General features: G+C 45.8%; 1 protein-coding gene across 1 annotated transcript in view; it reads right to left on the bottom strand.

Annotated features, from left to right (window-relative positions):
- Positions 1 to 164: 164 nt before the first annotated feature.
- JAM3 (junctional adhesion molecule 3) overlaps positions 165 to 17,303 on the bottom strand; it is a 63,883-nt gene continuing 46,744 nt past the window's right edge. Inside the window, exons 2-9 of the mRNA XM_066259770.1 lie at positions 12,224 to 12,289; positions 11,586 to 11,699; positions 6,455 to 6,607; positions 5,803 to 6,005; positions 4,846 to 4,945; positions 3,210 to 3,336; positions 3,067 to 3,121; positions 165 to 2,704 (exon numbers count right to left, since the gene is read on the bottom strand). Of these exons, the coding sequence (XP_066115867.1) occupies positions 2,669 to 2,704; positions 3,067 to 3,121; positions 3,210 to 3,336; positions 4,846 to 4,945; positions 5,803 to 6,005; positions 6,455 to 6,607; positions 11,586 to 11,699; positions 12,224 to 12,289 (854 nt within the window). The 3' untranslated portion in view covers positions 165 to 2,668. The remainder of the gene's footprint in view (positions 2,705 to 3,066; positions 3,122 to 3,209; positions 3,337 to 4,845; positions 4,946 to 5,802; positions 6,006 to 6,454; positions 6,608 to 11,585; positions 11,700 to 12,223; positions 12,290 to 17,303) is intronic.

The following is a 17,303-nucleotide window of genomic DNA, read 5'->3' as shown; positions in this document are numbered from 1 at the left end:
TCATTGGACTTGTCACAGAACTGCTCTCGAGTGAACACGCTTACTTCCAACTCACGCAGCGGTGGGGGCAGCCCCTAGGTATACTTACCTAGACAGTGTGCTAGGAGGAAAGGACAGAGCCAACATGAGAAGAAATAAGAAAACAATGAGGCAAAGATTTTTTTTAAAAGCTTTTATAAATGAGGTTTAACAAATACCAACTTACAGGTGTGTTAGTCCAAGTCTGCCACCTCTATGTACAGCGACAGTCACGCCAGAAGCCACACAGCCAGTACAGGCCTCGGGTCCTTTCTGTCTATCTCACTGTAATAGGCAACTGCTTCCCAGACTTCCCATTTCCCTTCTCCTGTCAGACCCAGTTCACGTGGTACTAAAGGTAGGTTTCAGGGCACAAGGAGGGAGGTGACGAGGCCGTCCCACCACTGTGACAGCCAAGATCAAGGCCAGCGGGTGAATTCCCAACAATTAGAGAAAGCAGAAGCTATCCTTTTCTCCCAGGAAGAGGAAGATGAGGGACAGTCCTAATTCTAAGGATTCGAGACAACTGCAAAAGAAGACAGGTACCATCAAGCAATTATGAAAAGTTGCCAACTGCTGTCAATGACCCACAGCAATGCATTTCACATCACTTAGAAAAGCCAACACAGGTCTCAAGTCTTCAATTTTAAAACCTCCAAGTATAAAAAGTTAAGATAATAAAATTTAATCTCAAGATGACTATGTTCTATATAAAAACTATCCACTACGCACTCAGGGAACCCAAGGTGCTGCTCTGAGAAGCTCCTCGCTCCAGTCACTTCCCATCACGAGTCAGCACAGCCACGTGACATCTGCTCTGGAAGAACAAAGGCCTTTCAACGTTCCCACATCCCCCATAAAGTGAGCACTGTCTTGGGTAAATAAAAACTTTAAAATCAAAGTTAGAAAACTGCCTTTGATTCAGGCACTTTGCTTCGGCCCCTGCCGGCCGAGCGCCACCACATAACAGTCTCCCGTGAAGGCAGACCGACCGGCGGTGTCTGGCGCTTTCTCCATGGCAAAGGGGAATGGTGGAATTCGTTTCCTTTGAAAAGATTATATAGTTGACAGACTGGTTCAAAACCGCCTTTGGTCCTGGACAGTCTTATGAACTACACAAATACATTAAATGAATTTGAAAACCAAATAGCAGTAGCTTTTGTTTCACGAGCTGTCCACAACCAAGCAGCTGTGGCCCACAGCCCCCGAGGCTGGGGAGCCACAGAGCAGACCCACCCTGCCTGAAGCGACGCCTTAGAACTGTCCTGGGCTGAGCCAAGTGCCTGTGTACATGAACCACATATTAAAGCTAATCAGCACGCAGAGCCGCAGTTGGACTTGAAGGGTGGGAGTGGACGTGTGGTCTAGCCTCAGAAGTCACTAGCCAGCACCCACTCCCTCTCACAGGCGTAGGACTCAATCCCGGAAGCTGACTGACATGCTTTGCACACATATGTCTTAACAGCTTCTCTGTGTTCTTTGGCCATAGGCAGTTTAGTAATCCAAGGAAGAGGCAGTTCTAGGCTCCTCATGTTTCTTTTTGAGAGATGACAAGTAGATTTTGACATTACTTAAATGGAAATTTTAAAGGTTTCCTAAGCAACAATGGTCTGACTTATCGATGGCACAAGTTCTTTTGTGAACAATGCTACAGCCCATGTGGAAAAGGAAGGTTCCAGAGCCTCCTGGAGAGGAGTCCCTGAGTTAAGATACTCTGAATACTGACATCTGCCAATGTAACACAAGTAGCCTGGAACTCCTACCGTAAGTTGAACTTCTTTTTCTTAAAAAAAAAAATAGGTTATTTAACATTGTATGACAACATATTTACAGTTTAAATAGAAATTTTCGGTAGCCAAAATACATGTTTAGCAAAAATTTAGAATGTAAAATTCTATAAAACACCCGCGGAAAAGTGGAGCATTTAGTACCATTTCACATTAGGCTAAGATGGAGGTTCTCCTTAAATTAACCCCTGAAACCCCCATGAAGCAGGGTTCCCTACAGGTAAGAAGGCCCCTTCTTCCAACAAGCTCTCTGATTTTGGTTTTTATAAAATGCTGATCCAAAAAGATTCTCCAAGACAGATGCTACCACACTGATGGACAAAGCCTTGCAGAAGAGATGGTGCAGGGTGAGGCCAGGTGAGGCCAGGTCCTTGCATACAACGCCTCCTTTCTGGATTTACTGATGCAGACTCCAGCTGCATGGCTTCCTGCTGGGACTCACGCCTCCAAGCCCCATGCTGCCAGCGTGACAACTCCCTCGTCACCCTCACATGGTGCTCACCCTGGCTGATGACAGCAAGTGGCAAGTGAACTGGCTTCCTGGGCCCACAGTACCCAGCAGAGTCTGTGAGCAAGAGGTTCAAATTCACTCTAACAGTTGGGTGAGAGCCAAGCCAGACACAGACTGGGAGTCAGCCTCAGTGAACTCATTCCAATTCTTGTCCCTGTGTGCCCATCTTGAGGAAAATTCTTTTATCCACGTGGCTTGTTAAGAGTAAGAAAGGAGTAGCGGTCAACTTTGGCCAGAACAAGAAGCTTGTGCACGAGTGTGTAGCTCTGTCCAAGTGCACCTCAGTCCGAGCTGCTCTCTATAGAAGTTTCTAGCAGAGGTATTGGCATGTGCTCTCAGCCACAGTCACATCTCAGATCACAAATGATGACTTGTGTCTGAAGTCACCCTGCAAGGCCAACACAAAGTTAGAACACAGCCATCCTCTGTCTCTCGGGGCCTAGTGGGAGAGGGGCGAAAGGAAAAATGGCAGTCAAGTCGAACACACCATTTCCCTGAAGAAGAAACTGGCAAAACAAATCAAATTAATCATTCTTTGCAAGTAAAATCAAGAACTTGGAACTGTAAATGTCATTAGCATGGACATGTTACTGTGAAGAGTTAATGAAGGCAGGTTCTAGAATGTAATTTGGAAATTTTTTCCTACAGGATCCACTTGGCTTCCAAGGAGGAATGTCATTTTCCCTGGTAGGAAACACCTCAATTTCTACGTTTCCTAAGTGATACCTGCCCGGTTCCCTCACTCCGTACCTCCTCGTCTGTCCTGATGTAGTTAACTCCATCCGGCTTCCCTGGATTCTTGTAACTGCGAGATAGGAGAGTAGTGCAGTGATTACTGGTTATATTCATGCCAACTTGGACTTCATTTTTTCTCCCGCAAAAGACAGGCTCACCTTTCCTCATTCTGTTTATTGTTGAAGTAACCACGTCTGTATGCACAGCAGATGCCCACGGTTATCAGGGCCAGTACGGTCAGGACAACCAGGACCCCTCCGATAATTCCACCAATGTTCAGGTCATCTTTAAAGGAAGTTGGGGAAGAGAAGTTACCCACTACCCGCTCTTACAGAAGCCCCTGAACCCACTGTGCCTCCTCCCTGCCTGTGTCCTGCAGTGTCCCCCCTCTGCCCTCACACCTCCCCCAGCAGAACGCAGTGAAAACTCTCTCAGAACACACAGGACATCATAGTCCCTGACCTCACATGCAGAAAATACTGAGACCTCTCCAGTTCAAATGCTGTCACACTTAATACTGTATGTAGTAAAGGGCCTAGCCTTAGAGAAATCTTCTCGCTACATCCCTGAAAGTATTATTAATGGAGGAAATGGATACACTTTAAAGAGAGAATTAGGAACCAGCAGTCTTAAGGAAGAAAAAATCCCAATTTTCAGGGCTTCCCTTTGCTGTGGGTTATTTAGGGGGGGAAAGAGAGCTAGTTTCAAGCAGTAAAAATACACAAGATGAGAATATGGCCTTTCACTCCCCTGGATGCCTGGCCTTGTAGCTACAGCCCCTTAGTGCAAACCCTTTGACTCCCTTTCTCATTTCTGGATAGTGGGCTAAGGTCCTCAGTCACGTTCAGGGTGAGCGTCCTAGGGAATGTTTCCCTCTGCAAATTAACAATGGGAAGTGTGCAGGGGATATAGCAACAAAAGGAAGTTGCTAAAGTTCTCACTTCCCCTAGTGAAATGGTTCTCAATATGAGTACACTTAAAAATCACCTTGAAATTTTTTATTTTAAATCATCAATGCCCAGGCTCCATCCCTAGGGAGTCAACAGGTCTTGCGCAAAGCCAAGGAATCTTTCCCCGACCCTAGAGCAGAGCTTCCCGAATAAGACAGATGAGAAGAGTCCCCTGGAAAGCTACGTCGCACACAGACATTTCCTGACCTCCCCTGGAGACTGCTTCCATGTGTGTGGGAGAGGCCCTGGGATCTGAATGAAGCAGTGGTCCCAAAGGATTCTCATGATGGAGCAAGTTTGGAAAAGACTGCTCGAGGGGTGGCTGCACGTAGTGGGGAGGGACTCAGAGTCCCCAAGTATTTCTGCCATGCACCCTCTGCCCTGTTCTGGCTCCACCCCGCCCCTTTGGGACCAATTCCGTAGAGACAGCGTCATCACAGAACAGGAAATTACTGGAGCTGACACCGTTTCAGCTTACTTCAAAATGGTTATAACTAGATAAATTTCTGAAGACTACACAACCTTATGTCTTTATCAATTACTAAGAAATGGAGTTCATTAAACTCAGTTATAAGTTACATAATTAGCCATGTTCCCAATACCAAAAGGCTCTAGAAAGTCTATTTGGAGGAGATAAACATATGGCAAGGATCACTTATTAGTCATTTAGCTGTTACTCAGAACTCTCATCTTCCTCCTCAATGTGCCCAAGCAGATTTGGGTGGATCCAGTCATCTACAGAAGAAAGCAAAACAGTTGTCTAAACTGATGGTCTAATACTAAATTTAAAATGTCCTAGTCACTTGCCAGTCTTCAAAGGAAATTGTTTCAAAAAAGAACTCACAGACTTCCATCTCCTGCTCCTCACACCTGGCTGAGCCCGCATCGTTGGAAGCGATGCAGTAGTACTGCCCGGAGTCGTCCTTGTGAACAGCGCTGAAAACCTGGGCAGGAAATCGCAAGGAAGCAATGGGCCCAATCAACAGGCAGAGCTCTAAGGGGAAGGGGCCGAGGAGGCTTCCCCCTGCCCACATGCTAAGTCCAGGACATGGTAAACGTCTGCCCGTCCACTCCTGGCTTCCTCCGGTGTCCATGTCACTGTTAAGCTCTGTCCGGACACTTTCTCCTGGCACTCTTGTCCAGGAGCCCCTGAACAATACATCCCCTTTGGTATATGGAGATGTCAAACCTAGCAACATCCAGAATAAGATGCTGAGCTTAACTTTATTCAGGTAAAGGGACTCTTGAGAGTGATTATTCCTCAAACACTTCAGCAATACACATCAGAGGCTCCTATCGTATCACCCGGCTGGTTACTCCATGTCGTTAGACCACATTCAGGGGACCAAGACGTAGCAGAGCCTCAGTGATCTGCTGCGGGGACAGTGTCCTCTGTTACAACCAACCTGGTCTCGTCTTTGACCCCCTCACCTCTTCCCACCAAGACTCCTGGATTATTTTGAACCAAATCCCAGACACATTTTATCCACAGATACTTTAATATGTATCCCAAAAAGATAGGGATTTTTTTCATCATAACTACAATACCATTATCATGCTTAAAGCAATTAACACTACCTTAATTATCAAATATCCATCCCATAATCAAATCTCTCCATTGTCTCATGAACTTTACAGTTGGTTATTCAAATTAGGACCCTTTTCCTGCAGAATCTTTGATACAGATTTTTAGCTCCCATCTTAAAGTCTCATTATCTCTCCTAATAACTGCTCTTCCACAATAGGTTGCCCTCACCCCAGCAAAGATGTTTCCATCCTCATCTCTCAGTAGAGATCTTACCAGAGTGCCTGTTTCAGAGTTTAAGAGGAAAGAAGAATTCTGAAATCTGGGGATGGCTCTGGAGTCCTTCGGCAGGGGTATGTCATTGCGGTACCAGCTGTAATGAGGCGGGGGGTAGCCCTCCTTCTCCTGGCAGTACAGCGTTGCCATCTTGCCTACAGGCACGGACTTGGGTACTCTGCACACTGGAGGCAGTGGCTTCACTGTAGGAGAAATACAGGTTGGTGTTTAAAATCCGCAACATAGCTGAACTCTTATCAAAGTCCGCAATAAATCAGCTCCCCAAACAAGAAAGTCAGACAAAGGATTCTGCACCATTGCCATCCTATTGTCACACCTTCAGACTGTGATAGGCCGCCTGAAATATGTCCTTGTAGCTCACCCTGCCCCCAGAATATCCCAACAGCATGTTTCTAAGGCCTCTGTCTCCCGGAGGAGCACCTCCTACAGCTGGTGTGGGGAAGTGGCAGAAGCTTCACTTCCCTTCTCTCTTTCTACCCAACTCAAGCCATCTCAGGTCTCAAAGTCCTGCCTCCCCCCTAAGAGACAAAGCTATAGAAAGAAAAAAGGAAGAGTTGATCTTTTCCCCCCCTATACACAGATTCATGAGCCCTGAAAGGGGAACATATTTTAGCTGGACATGAGCTCCTACCTTGCACAGTCAATTCGATAACAATCTCGTCCATTTCTTTGCGGTCGTTTCGAGCCACCACCTCACAGCGATAAAGAGCTGAATCTGTTCGGGTCACATTCCAGATCTTTAGAGAGGTTTTTCCCAACATCTCTGCACGACCAGCCAAGTCACCTATAGGAAAGAAGACACAGCACTAAAAGACTCTTTAAAAATTGCCCTGGCCGGTTGGCTCAGCGGTAGAGCGTCGGCCTGGTGTGCGGGGGACCCGGCTTCGATTCCCGGCCAAGGCACATAGGAGAAGCGCCCATTTGCTTCTCCACCCCCACCCCCTCCTTCCTCTCTGTCTCTCTCTTCCCCTCCCGCAGCCAAGGCTCCATTGGAGCAAAGATGGCCCGGGCGCTGGGGATGGCTCCTTGGCCTCTGCCCCAGGCGCTAGAGTGACTCTGGTCGTGGCAGAGCGACGCCCCGGAGGGGCAGAGCATTGCCCCCTGGTGGGCAGAGCGATGCCCCTGGTGGGCATGCCGGGTGGATCCCGGTCAGGCGCATGCGGGAGTCTGTCTGACTGTCTCTCCCTGTTTCCAGCTTCAGAAAAATACAAAAAAAAAAAAAAAATCTCTGCCCCCTGAAGAAGGTGGCTTATGGGGCCAGCATCTGATGCCTCAGTAAGAAGACTACAGACTGGCTTCTATTTCTGTCCCTTTGTAATGGAGGTAAACCCTCAGAGGACACCAAGCACCGGAACAGCACCTGGTGGAAAGAGGACTCATTACACGTGTCTGTTTTTAAAGTGTGGACCTTATTTCCTTGTCATCATTCTTAGCAGGGATGCCCACTAAAGACCAAAAACAAATCAAACAAATGGCATTAAATAAACCCCCAGCATGCCACAAATGGTGCTAGAACAACTGGATAGCCACATGCAAAAGAATGAAGTTGGAATCCTACCTCACACCATATACATCAAAGATCTTACTGAAGAGCTAAATCTATGAACCTCTTAGGAAAAAAAAAGACTAATTGTTATGACCTTAGATTAGGCAATTATTTCTTACACATGAAATCAAAGGAACAAGCACATACACACACAAGTTATTTTCACACCCACTAGGATGGCTAGAATCAAAAAGATGGCCTGACCTGTAATAGCAGAGTAGATCAAGTGTTGACCTGTAATGCTGAGATTGCCAGTTCAAAACTCCCTTGCCCGATCAAGGGACATAAGAGAAGCAACAATGAGCTGCTGCTTCCTACTACTCCCTCCAGATCCCTTTCTCTCTCTCTTTCCTTTCTCTTAAAATCAATAAATAAGCCCTGGCCAGTTGGCTCAGTGGTAGAGCATTGGCCTAGTGTGTGGAAGTCCCGGGTTCGATTCCTGGTCAGGGCACACAGGAGAAGCGCCCATCTGCTTCTCTACCCTTCCCTTTCTTCTTTCTCTCTATCTATCTCTTTTCCCCTCCCGCAGCCATAGCTCCACTAGAGCAAAGTTGGCCCCAGGCGCTGAGGATGGCTCCAGGACCTTCACCTCAGGTACTAGAATGGCTCCAGTCACAACAGAGCAGCTGCCCAGATGAACAGAGCACTGCCCCCTAGTGGGCTTGCCAGGTGGATCCTGGTCAGGCAAATGCAGGAGTCTGTCTCTCTGTCTCCCTGCTTCTCACTTCAGAAAAATACAAAAGAATAAATAAATAAAATCATTTTTAAAAAAAGATGAACAATTACAAGTGTTCTTGAGGATGTAGGGAAGTAAATTGCTGAAGGAATATAAAATGGTACAGCCTCTTTGGAAAAGTTTGGCAGTTTCTTAAAAAACAAAACAAAAAAAACTATACAATGCCACTATGATATGACCTAGCAATTGCACTCTTGGTCATTTACCCCCAAGAAATGAAAACTTGTGTCCACACAAACACCTGGACATGAACATGTGTAGCAGCATTATTGATAACAGCCAAAAAGTGAAAATAACCCAAATGTCCATCAACTGACAACTGGATTTTAAAAATGTGGCCTGTCTACATGAAACATTATTGATCCATATTTTATAAAACAAAGCACTGACGCATGCCACAACATAGGTGAACCTTGAAAACAATATGCTCAATGAAAGACGTCAGTCACAAAGCACCGCATATTGTATGGTTTGTTGATATAAGTGTCCGGGACAGGCAACTCCACAGAGATGAAGTAGATTAGTGTTGCCAGGCGGTGGGTCGGGCAGAGGAGATGGAGAAGGGCTGCTAGTGCGTCTGGGCTTGCTTTCTTGGGCTGATGGAAATGTTCTGGAATTTGACAGTAATGATGGTTGCACATCTTTGCTGATTATACTAACAACCACTAAATATATACTTTATTTTTTTCTTATGTGTGTGTTTTTTTGAAGTATAGACTGTAAAAGAATGACTTTTAAGCTATATAAAAATCTCAGTTTTTAAAATGTTCAAAGCATAAATACACAATGTAACACTTTCAAAGAAGCAAAAAGAACTTGAAGAATAACAAATAAGGAGTTAGAAAAAATGACATAAAAAAGAAGAAACTAATTATCACTAAACCTGCTGTTTACTGAAAAGAATTTACCATAATATAATAAAAACAGCAAACTCTTATGATAGAGGACAAACATTTCTAAAGGCTTTTCTAATAGGAAGGTTTGTTATCCAGTGGCCATTAAGAGAGGATCAGAATTTACACATGTACGAAGTGATACCCAAACCCATCAGGACGCTGATGGTGTAGTCCTGTGCTGGGGCAAGGCAAGACAGAGTAGATTCAAGTCTTCCTCCAGCCCTCACGTTGTGTGTGGGAAATACTCCCCCACCCTGTCAGCTAAGAGGAAAGTGCAATTCCCAGAAACAGGAAGTTTTCAGGAAAAAATCCCATTTGGTTTCTCTGGTGTTCAAAACTGCATGAGGCCCTGGCCAGTTGGCTCAGTGGTAGAGCGTCAGCCTGGCGTGCAGGAGTCTCGGGTTCGATTCCCAGCCAGGGCACACAGGAGAAGCGCCCATCTGCTTCTCCACCCCTCCCCCTCTCCTTCCTCTCTGTCTCTCTCTTCCCCTCCCTCAGCCAAGGCTCCACTGGAGCAAAGTTGGCCAGGGCGCTGAGGATGGCTCTGTGGTCTCTGCCTCAGGAGCTGGAATGGCTCTGGTTGCAACAGAGTGACGCCCCAGATAGGCAGAGCATCGCCCCCTGGTGGGCGTGCCAGGTGGATCCCGGGCGGGCGCATGCGGGAGTCTGTCTGACTGCCTCCCCATTTCCAGCTTCGGAAAAAGAAAAAAAAAGAAGGACATTGCAAAGGACATAATCAAACATGAAAAAATTAATAACAAAGTAAAACTGCATGTACAGGGCTCATCAGACACAGCATAAGTTACCAGAGAAAACGGATGTTTTCTGAGAATAATAACATTTTTATCTCTTAAAAAATGAGACATCAGGAAGGACACTGGTGGGAAAACAAAACCATTTTTTTTTCCCCCGAAGCTGGAAACAGGGAGAGACAGTCAGACAGACTCCTGCATGCGCCCGACCGGGATCCACCTGGCACGCCCACCAGGGGGCGTCGCTCCGTCGCGACCAGAGCCACTCTAGCATCTGGGGCAGAGGCCAAGGAGCCATCCCCAGCGCCCAGGCCATCTTTTGCTCCAATGGAGCCTCGCTGCGGGAGAAGAGAGAGACAGAGAGGAAGGAGAGGGGGAGGGGTGGAGAAGCAGATGGGCGCTTCTCCTGTGTGCCCTGGCGGGGAATCGAACCCAGGACCCCTGCATGCCAGGCCGATGCTCTACCACTAAGCCAACCAGCCGGGGCGGGTAAAACAAAACCATTTTTAAGAGCCTAGAACTCTGGATGATACTGAGGACCCAAAGCAGAAAGACCATGAGTGTAGGTTGTTTCCACAAAATCTCTTCATCTCTGAAACCTCAACTATCAACATTTCTGAGAATGCTGAAGCCAGCCATCTATACATTCCCTGCATGTGTATCTCAAGTTTACTCCTCCTGCTGCCAGACTGATGGTCTTGTCCCACTTCATCACGTCACATCATTCCTTCCTCTTCCTCCCTCATCACAGCTAACTCCCAGCAATCCCTCTTCTTTAATCTCTCTCCACTGTCTCGCCCTTAGTTCAGACCACCAGCAGCCCCCTCCTGGACTCTACAAGGGCTCTGAACCGGTACCCCTGCTCAAGTTTTGCCCATCTCCAAGATACTGTTCATTCTCACTGGGCATTCACTGCTCCTGATCTGGCCCTGGCATACCTCTCAACTTCACCTGCAGTCTCTACTCCCCTTTCCTAAGCCCCAGCTATGGTGGAGTCCTTGCAGCCTCTAAGCCAAGCTACCATGTGCTTCTACACCTTTCTACAGCACATTCCTTCCTGCTCAACCTGCTTCCTCACTCCACGCCTCACCAGCTTGCCTAGCTAACTAGCTTATCTTCACATCTCTGCCTACAAGCCTCTAGTGGGAAGCCTTTCGTGACCACCTGTCCTGCCCCGTAATCTGAGCCCTGGCCAGGTGTCTCACTGGATAAAGCACTGTCCCAGCACACCGAGATCTCAGGTTCAATATCCGGTCAGGGCACATGAGAAGCAATCAGTGAGTGCACAACTAAATGGACAACTAAGTGGAACAAGTTGATGCCTCCCACCCACTTTCTCTTCCTTCCTCTCTCAAATCAATAGAAAATTTTTATAAAATGAAATACTTGTTATCTGAGAGCACCCTGTTCTGACCTCTGGTCTAGCAAGAGCTCTCTCGATGAGGTGCGCCCACACACAGTAAATGCCCACCCAGCCCTGTTGTCTCCTGTTCCCCGTGAGCCCCCTGACCCACGCACTGCACCTGTACCACTAATGTCACGGACCATGATAAAACATGGCCCTCTGATACTTCATAAAGGTATTTTGAAAAGATTAAAATCCTAACTAATGAGTTGATACTTGTTGAAGCTGGGTGACAGGGTCAGGGAGGTTCAGTATGCTATTCTCATTACCTTCACGTGCTCGAATTTTCCATACTTAGAGGCAAAACAAAACAAAACAAAAAACCAACCCAGGCTACAGAGGCAGGACCTGTCAGGGAAAGAACAGTCTCTGGCCACAAGCACATTCCTGGGCCTTCTATACAAAGGAGAGGACTACAGAATCATACCTTGTATTTTGTTGTCAAAAAACACATAAGTGGTTTGAGCATTCTGAATTTTCTTCCATTCAATCCTGGGGTCATTTGTCTGTGAATCTGTAATGATACAAGACAGCTCCACACCTATGAGCAAAGAAAAAATAAAAGGAAGCCTCAGTGAACGTAGAACAATCTCAGGTTCAGTTCTATATCCAGACCATGCAAGCTATCGCTAGTTTTAGAGAGGTCTTTCATGCAGATTAAAAACCTAGCTATCTTCAGGCTCCAAGAGACTTTAAGAAAAGATTAACTTTAACCACACAAAAAATAAAGATGATTAGCAAAAACCTTCACTAAATAGAGTAGACATTCTCCTTAATACTCCACCTGTGCATAAGGGCTTTCTTTGCTGTGTAAGCACAAGCCAGAACCAGAACCAGACTTGAGCCGGTATAAAGCCTGCAGAGGCCCCTGGCGGCTGCTGAACAGGGCTCACTGACAACCCTGCACACCAGACACCCTGCTGAGCAGCCACCGCCACTCACGGGGACATCTCTTTGGCAGACTGTGTACAGTACGTGTATGTTTGTCTTGAGTTGACTGCAAGAGCCCTGAATGGCCATTAGATGGTGCCCATTCTCCTAAGACACAATCTCCCTGGTACTTACTTTCAAATTCCTGTACCACTGGGGTTCGGTTGCTGGATTTGAGGTTCACAGCCCCTATCAAGCAGCCTAAAAGAAAGAAAAAGAAAGCTGAAAGCTAAAAGCAGTGACAATGTGACTCCGAAACAGCAAAGAATCTTCAGACTGAGGTCAGATTTTTCCCTTCTACTTTGGCTACAATCACTAACCACAAAGAATGGAAAATATTGTATTCCAAAATAAAGCCTCTTAGATACAGCAAGCCAACTGCTTTCTCTTAGTCTGACCTTCACTGGAAGAACCCAAGAGAAGAGTTCTGAGAACTCACTTTCCTTCTTTGCCTCAGAATAGAGCCTCCTAGACTGTAAAGACTCTTCTCTAAGAATCTCCTTCTTGCTTAGTCATTGTTAAGAAAATTTTTGTTGCAGCCACAAAAACACTTGTTCTTACCTAATTCGAGTGTGCTGATCTCAAATCCGAGTTTTTCTCTATAAGCTACAGTTTTTTTGCAATTCAAGATTTTAGGTTTTCATGTTATTGTAAAATTTTCAACATTTAGTTTAACATAATGAAGTAGAATGTCTTCTTGGGAATATAATCTATATAATGCAGTAAATACACTAAAAGATATGACTGCATCAGAATTTGTCTACAATTTCAAAATAGAACATATTAAAACACTTATTTTAATCATAAAATTTGCACAAAACTTATTTAAATTCTATTCAGGCAAAAATTTGCGCTTATAGCTCTTGCGTTTGTGTACTTGTTGAGGACAATCTCATTTGATGCTCCAGCAGTAGTCTGTCATCATATTTCTGTCCCATCGCCCCTGATAATGCTCTTCATCATCTTCAGATCTTGGTGAAAGCGTTCTCCCTGCTCATCACTAAGAGCTCTAAGATTTTCGGGAAATTTATCAATGTGGCTGTTCAGGAAGTGAATCTTAACCCTGTTACATCCAATGTCGCAAAAAACCAACAGCATCCTTTGAACCAGAAGTTCATAGTTTTCTGCATTTTTGTTGCCAAGGAAGTTCTTTGTAACTGCCACAAAAGACTGCCATGCTGCTTTCTCCTCCTTATTCATCTTCCTGGCAAATTCTTTGTCACGTATGAGGGTTCGAGTTTGAGGTCCATAGAATACACCTGCTTTTATCTTCTTGAAAGATAAGGCAGGAAAAACAGAAATAATATGTTGAAAGCATTCACTTTCTCTATTCAAAGCCTGAACAAACTGCTCATTAAGCCAAGTTTGATGTGAAGTGGGGGAAAAATGATCCTGTCTTGATTAACTTAAAGGTTCATTCACAATATTTTGTATCCCTACTTCCAGAGCTTCACGTTTCGGCCACTCCTTCTGTGTCCAGTGTTTCTCCCGACCTCGGCTGTCCCACAAACACAGAAAGCAAGGATACTTCGTGAAACTTCTCTGTTGCCCTAGCAGGAAATTTACCATTTTAAGATCCACACAAATGATCCAGTAATGCTCTTCATATTTCAGAAAGTCGAGGACAATTTTTATGTCATTATAATCTTCTTGCAGATGAGTTGAATAACCAATTGGAACCACTGCATAAACATTACCATTGTCCACTGCGCCACCACAGGTCTTGCCTAAACATTACCATTGTGTAAAAGAACACATTTCAGACTCCGTTTAGAGCTGTCAAGAAATAGCCGCCATTCTGTTGAACTGTAAGTGGTAACACCTAGCTGGCTGAGAAGACTACTGATATCATGACAGTAAACAAAGTGTTTGTCTTCAGAAAAAAGGAACACAAAAATTTGTTCATGCTTCCTGAAATGGGATAGTTTAGCTGACCGGTGAAGTACATTCTTTTCTTGAAGGCTGAAGGCTAATAACTCAGCTGCTTTCTTTGATAGGCCCAAATCTCTTAATAAGTCATTCAATTCGGGTTGGCTAAACTGCTGAGGGGTTAATGACTGCTTGGCATCAGAAGATGACCCTTCAGATTCTACAACCATGTCCTCATGCATCTTATCAAAATACACTTGATCACCATGTTCACTTTTTTTGTCCTTAGAAGAAATAAAACCATTGAAAACTGGAACCAGGAGTGTCTCAGAGTGTGGGATAGGTAGTATTGCTGAAGGAATCTTAGGATATGCGAACATATGCCGTTTTTTCTTGCTGATACCCTTTGTATGGATCAGACAGAAATAACAGTCACTGCTGTGGTCCTTAGGTTCACGCCAAACCATGGGAATACCAAAAGGCATCATTTGTGTTTTCCTTTTGTCCAGTCACGAAGCATTTCCTCACAATTATGGCACACAATATGAAGAGCCCAATTCTTGTCTTGATCGCCAAGGAGAACTTGAAAATAGGCAATATATGCACGTGTCACAAATGATGAAATATTGTGCCTTTGACATTGAAGTGTGTAACAGGCACATATGTAACAGAAGGTGTCAGGACTATTCTTATATTTACACCTACTCGAAGAAGCCATGATTCAGTTTTAAAACAAAATAAGAGGGTGTTTTTATCAGATAATTTTTTACATTGAAAAACAACTACAATTATGTAAAAGTGATGTTTGTAAAACATTAATTGCTTTGTGGTTATGTTCAATCCAAGAATCGTTGCCCTTTAACTCCAATTTAAAAACCAATGCATGCCATTAACTGTAAAAAAAAAGAAATTAAAATTGCATAAAAACTAGAGCATGCACCAAAAAATGGATTTCAGATTTGGCATCAGTGATGCAGAAATATATAGAAAAAAGTTCTAAAACCTCATGCAACAGAAAATGAAAAAAAAATTGTTCCCCAGTGAAATCCTTCCAACACTACCCTTCAGCCCCAAAAGGGCCCCCTTCTCATCATCCATCCCCCCCACCCCTCCCCTCTCCTCTAGGCTTCTCATCATCCATCCCCCCCACCCCTCCTCTCTCCTCTAGGCTTCTCATCATCCATCCCCCCCCATCCCTCCCCTCTCCTCTAGGCTTCTCATCATCCATCCCCCCCTCCTCTCTTCTCTAGGCTTCTCATCATCCACCCCCCCCTCCTCTCTCCTCTAGGATTCTCATCATCCATCCCCCCCCCACCCCTCCTCTCTCCTCTAGGCTTCTCATCATCCATCCCCCCCCACCCCTCCTCTCTCCTCTAGGCTTCTCATCATCCATCCCCCCCACCCCTCCTCTCTCCTCTAGGCTTCTCATCATCCATCCCCCCCACTCCTCCCCTCTCCTCTAGGCTTCTCATCATCCATCCCCCCCTCCTCTCTTCTCTAGGCTTCTCATCATCCATCCCCCCCCTCCTCTCTCCTCTAGGCTTCTCATCATCCATCCCCCCCACCCCTCCTCTCTCCTCTAGGCTTCTCATCATCCATCCCCCCCCACCCCTCCTCTCTCCTCTAGGCTTCTCATCATCCATCCCCCCCACCCCTCCTCTCTCCTCTAGGCTTCTCATCATCCATCCCCCCCACCCCTCCCCTCTCCTCTAGGCTTCTCATCATCCATCCCCCCCTCCTCTCTTCTCTAGGCTTCTCATCATCCATCCCCCCCCTCCTCTCTCCTCTAGGCTTCTCATCATCCATCCCCCCCCACCCCTCCTCTCTCCTCTAGGCTTCTCATCATCCATCCCCCCCCACCCCTCTTCTCTCCTCTAGGCTTCTCATCATCCATCCCCCCCCCTCTCCTCTAGGCTTCTCATCATCCATCTCCCCCTCCTCTCTCCTCTAGGCTTCTCATCATCCATCCCCCCCCTCCTCTCTCCTCTAGGCTTCTCATCATCCATCCCCCCCTCCTCTCTCCTCTAGGCTTCTCATCATCCATCCCCCCCCTCCTCTCTCCTCTAGGCTTCTCATCATCCATCCCCCCCTCCTCTCTCCTCTAGGCTTCTCATCATCCATCCCCCCCCTCCTCTCTCCTCTAGGCTTCTCATCATCCATCCCCCCCTCCTCTCTCCTCTAGGCTTCTCATCATCCATCCCCCCCTCCTCTCTCCTCTAGGCTTCTCATCATCCATCCCCCCCCCTCCTCTCTCCTCTAGGCTTCAAACCTGGCACAGGCACTCTTGATGGATTCAATAGGGTCCAATTTCTTCTCCTGGTACCTTCCCATTTAGGATGCGGCAACACCCCCTGCTTACAGTTACCAACCACTGGGAGACCATTCCTTCTGTATCAGCCGCATATCTAACCCAGTGACTCCTCTCCAGCGGGGAGTTTCATCAGCCTTTAGTAAGGTGGGAAACAGGATAACATGGAGATTTTCATAAAGCTAAGTTAAAGGAAGCTACTAATGGAATCCAGATATGCTATTTGTGGGTAATCCCTTTCAGAACTAGCATCTGACTCTCTGTGTTCCAGCAAACATCAGAAACTATTTTTCAAGGCCTCAAAATGTCTTAATTGATTTTCTTGAGGAGAAGATCAAGTAAGTACATTGATCACCTAAAAAATGTCACTTGTCAGCTACTTGGCCCCTAGAAGGGTATGCCATCCCCAAAGAAGGCCGTCATACATAAAAACATCTGTGGATCCTGATCAACTGTGTCAGATAAAGAAAATGTCCAGGAACACTTAAACCTCGAGGCTGTTTCCAACTCCTTTTACATTAGTTGGACTGCATGACCCAACAGTCCCCTCTTTCCCTTTGGGTCATCAGATTTAATGGTTCAGCCACATGTATACATCCCAATATACATTTTGATCCTTTCTGCCTTATTTAGTAAGATTTCAATAATTACAATAATAGCCTTAAAAATCAAATAAAAATCAGCTGTTAGTTTCTGAAACATTCACTTCTCCAAAAGGCTGTAGAACAAGAACCCTGAGCTACTCCTTAGGGAGGCAGGAAATCCCCTGCCTGTGAAGTACTTTCTATTTACCCCTCATCTGAAAGCTCCCAGTGACCATTAATACAGAGTAATACACGGTGTTCTACATATCTACAGAGGCCACACTCGCTCCCTCTGAGGAGAAGGACCACAGACATACGTGGCATGATCACTGTGATTTAGATGCTGAGACACCGAAGCTCTGGTTACAAATGACATGACCAGAAATCAGCTTCTGAACCGAAGGCCTTCAAAGGGGACTGGAGTAACTCATGAGAACTTTACCCAACTGGACAA

Source organism: Saccopteryx bilineata, chromosome 2 (assembly GCF_036850765.1).
Source record: "Saccopteryx bilineata isolate mSacBil1 chromosome 2, mSacBil1_pri_phased_curated, whole genome shotgun sequence".
Lineage (NCBI taxonomy): Eukaryota > Metazoa > Chordata > Mammalia > Chiroptera > Emballonuridae > Saccopteryx > Saccopteryx bilineata.
This window is presented reverse-complemented; position numbering and strand designations above follow the sequence as displayed.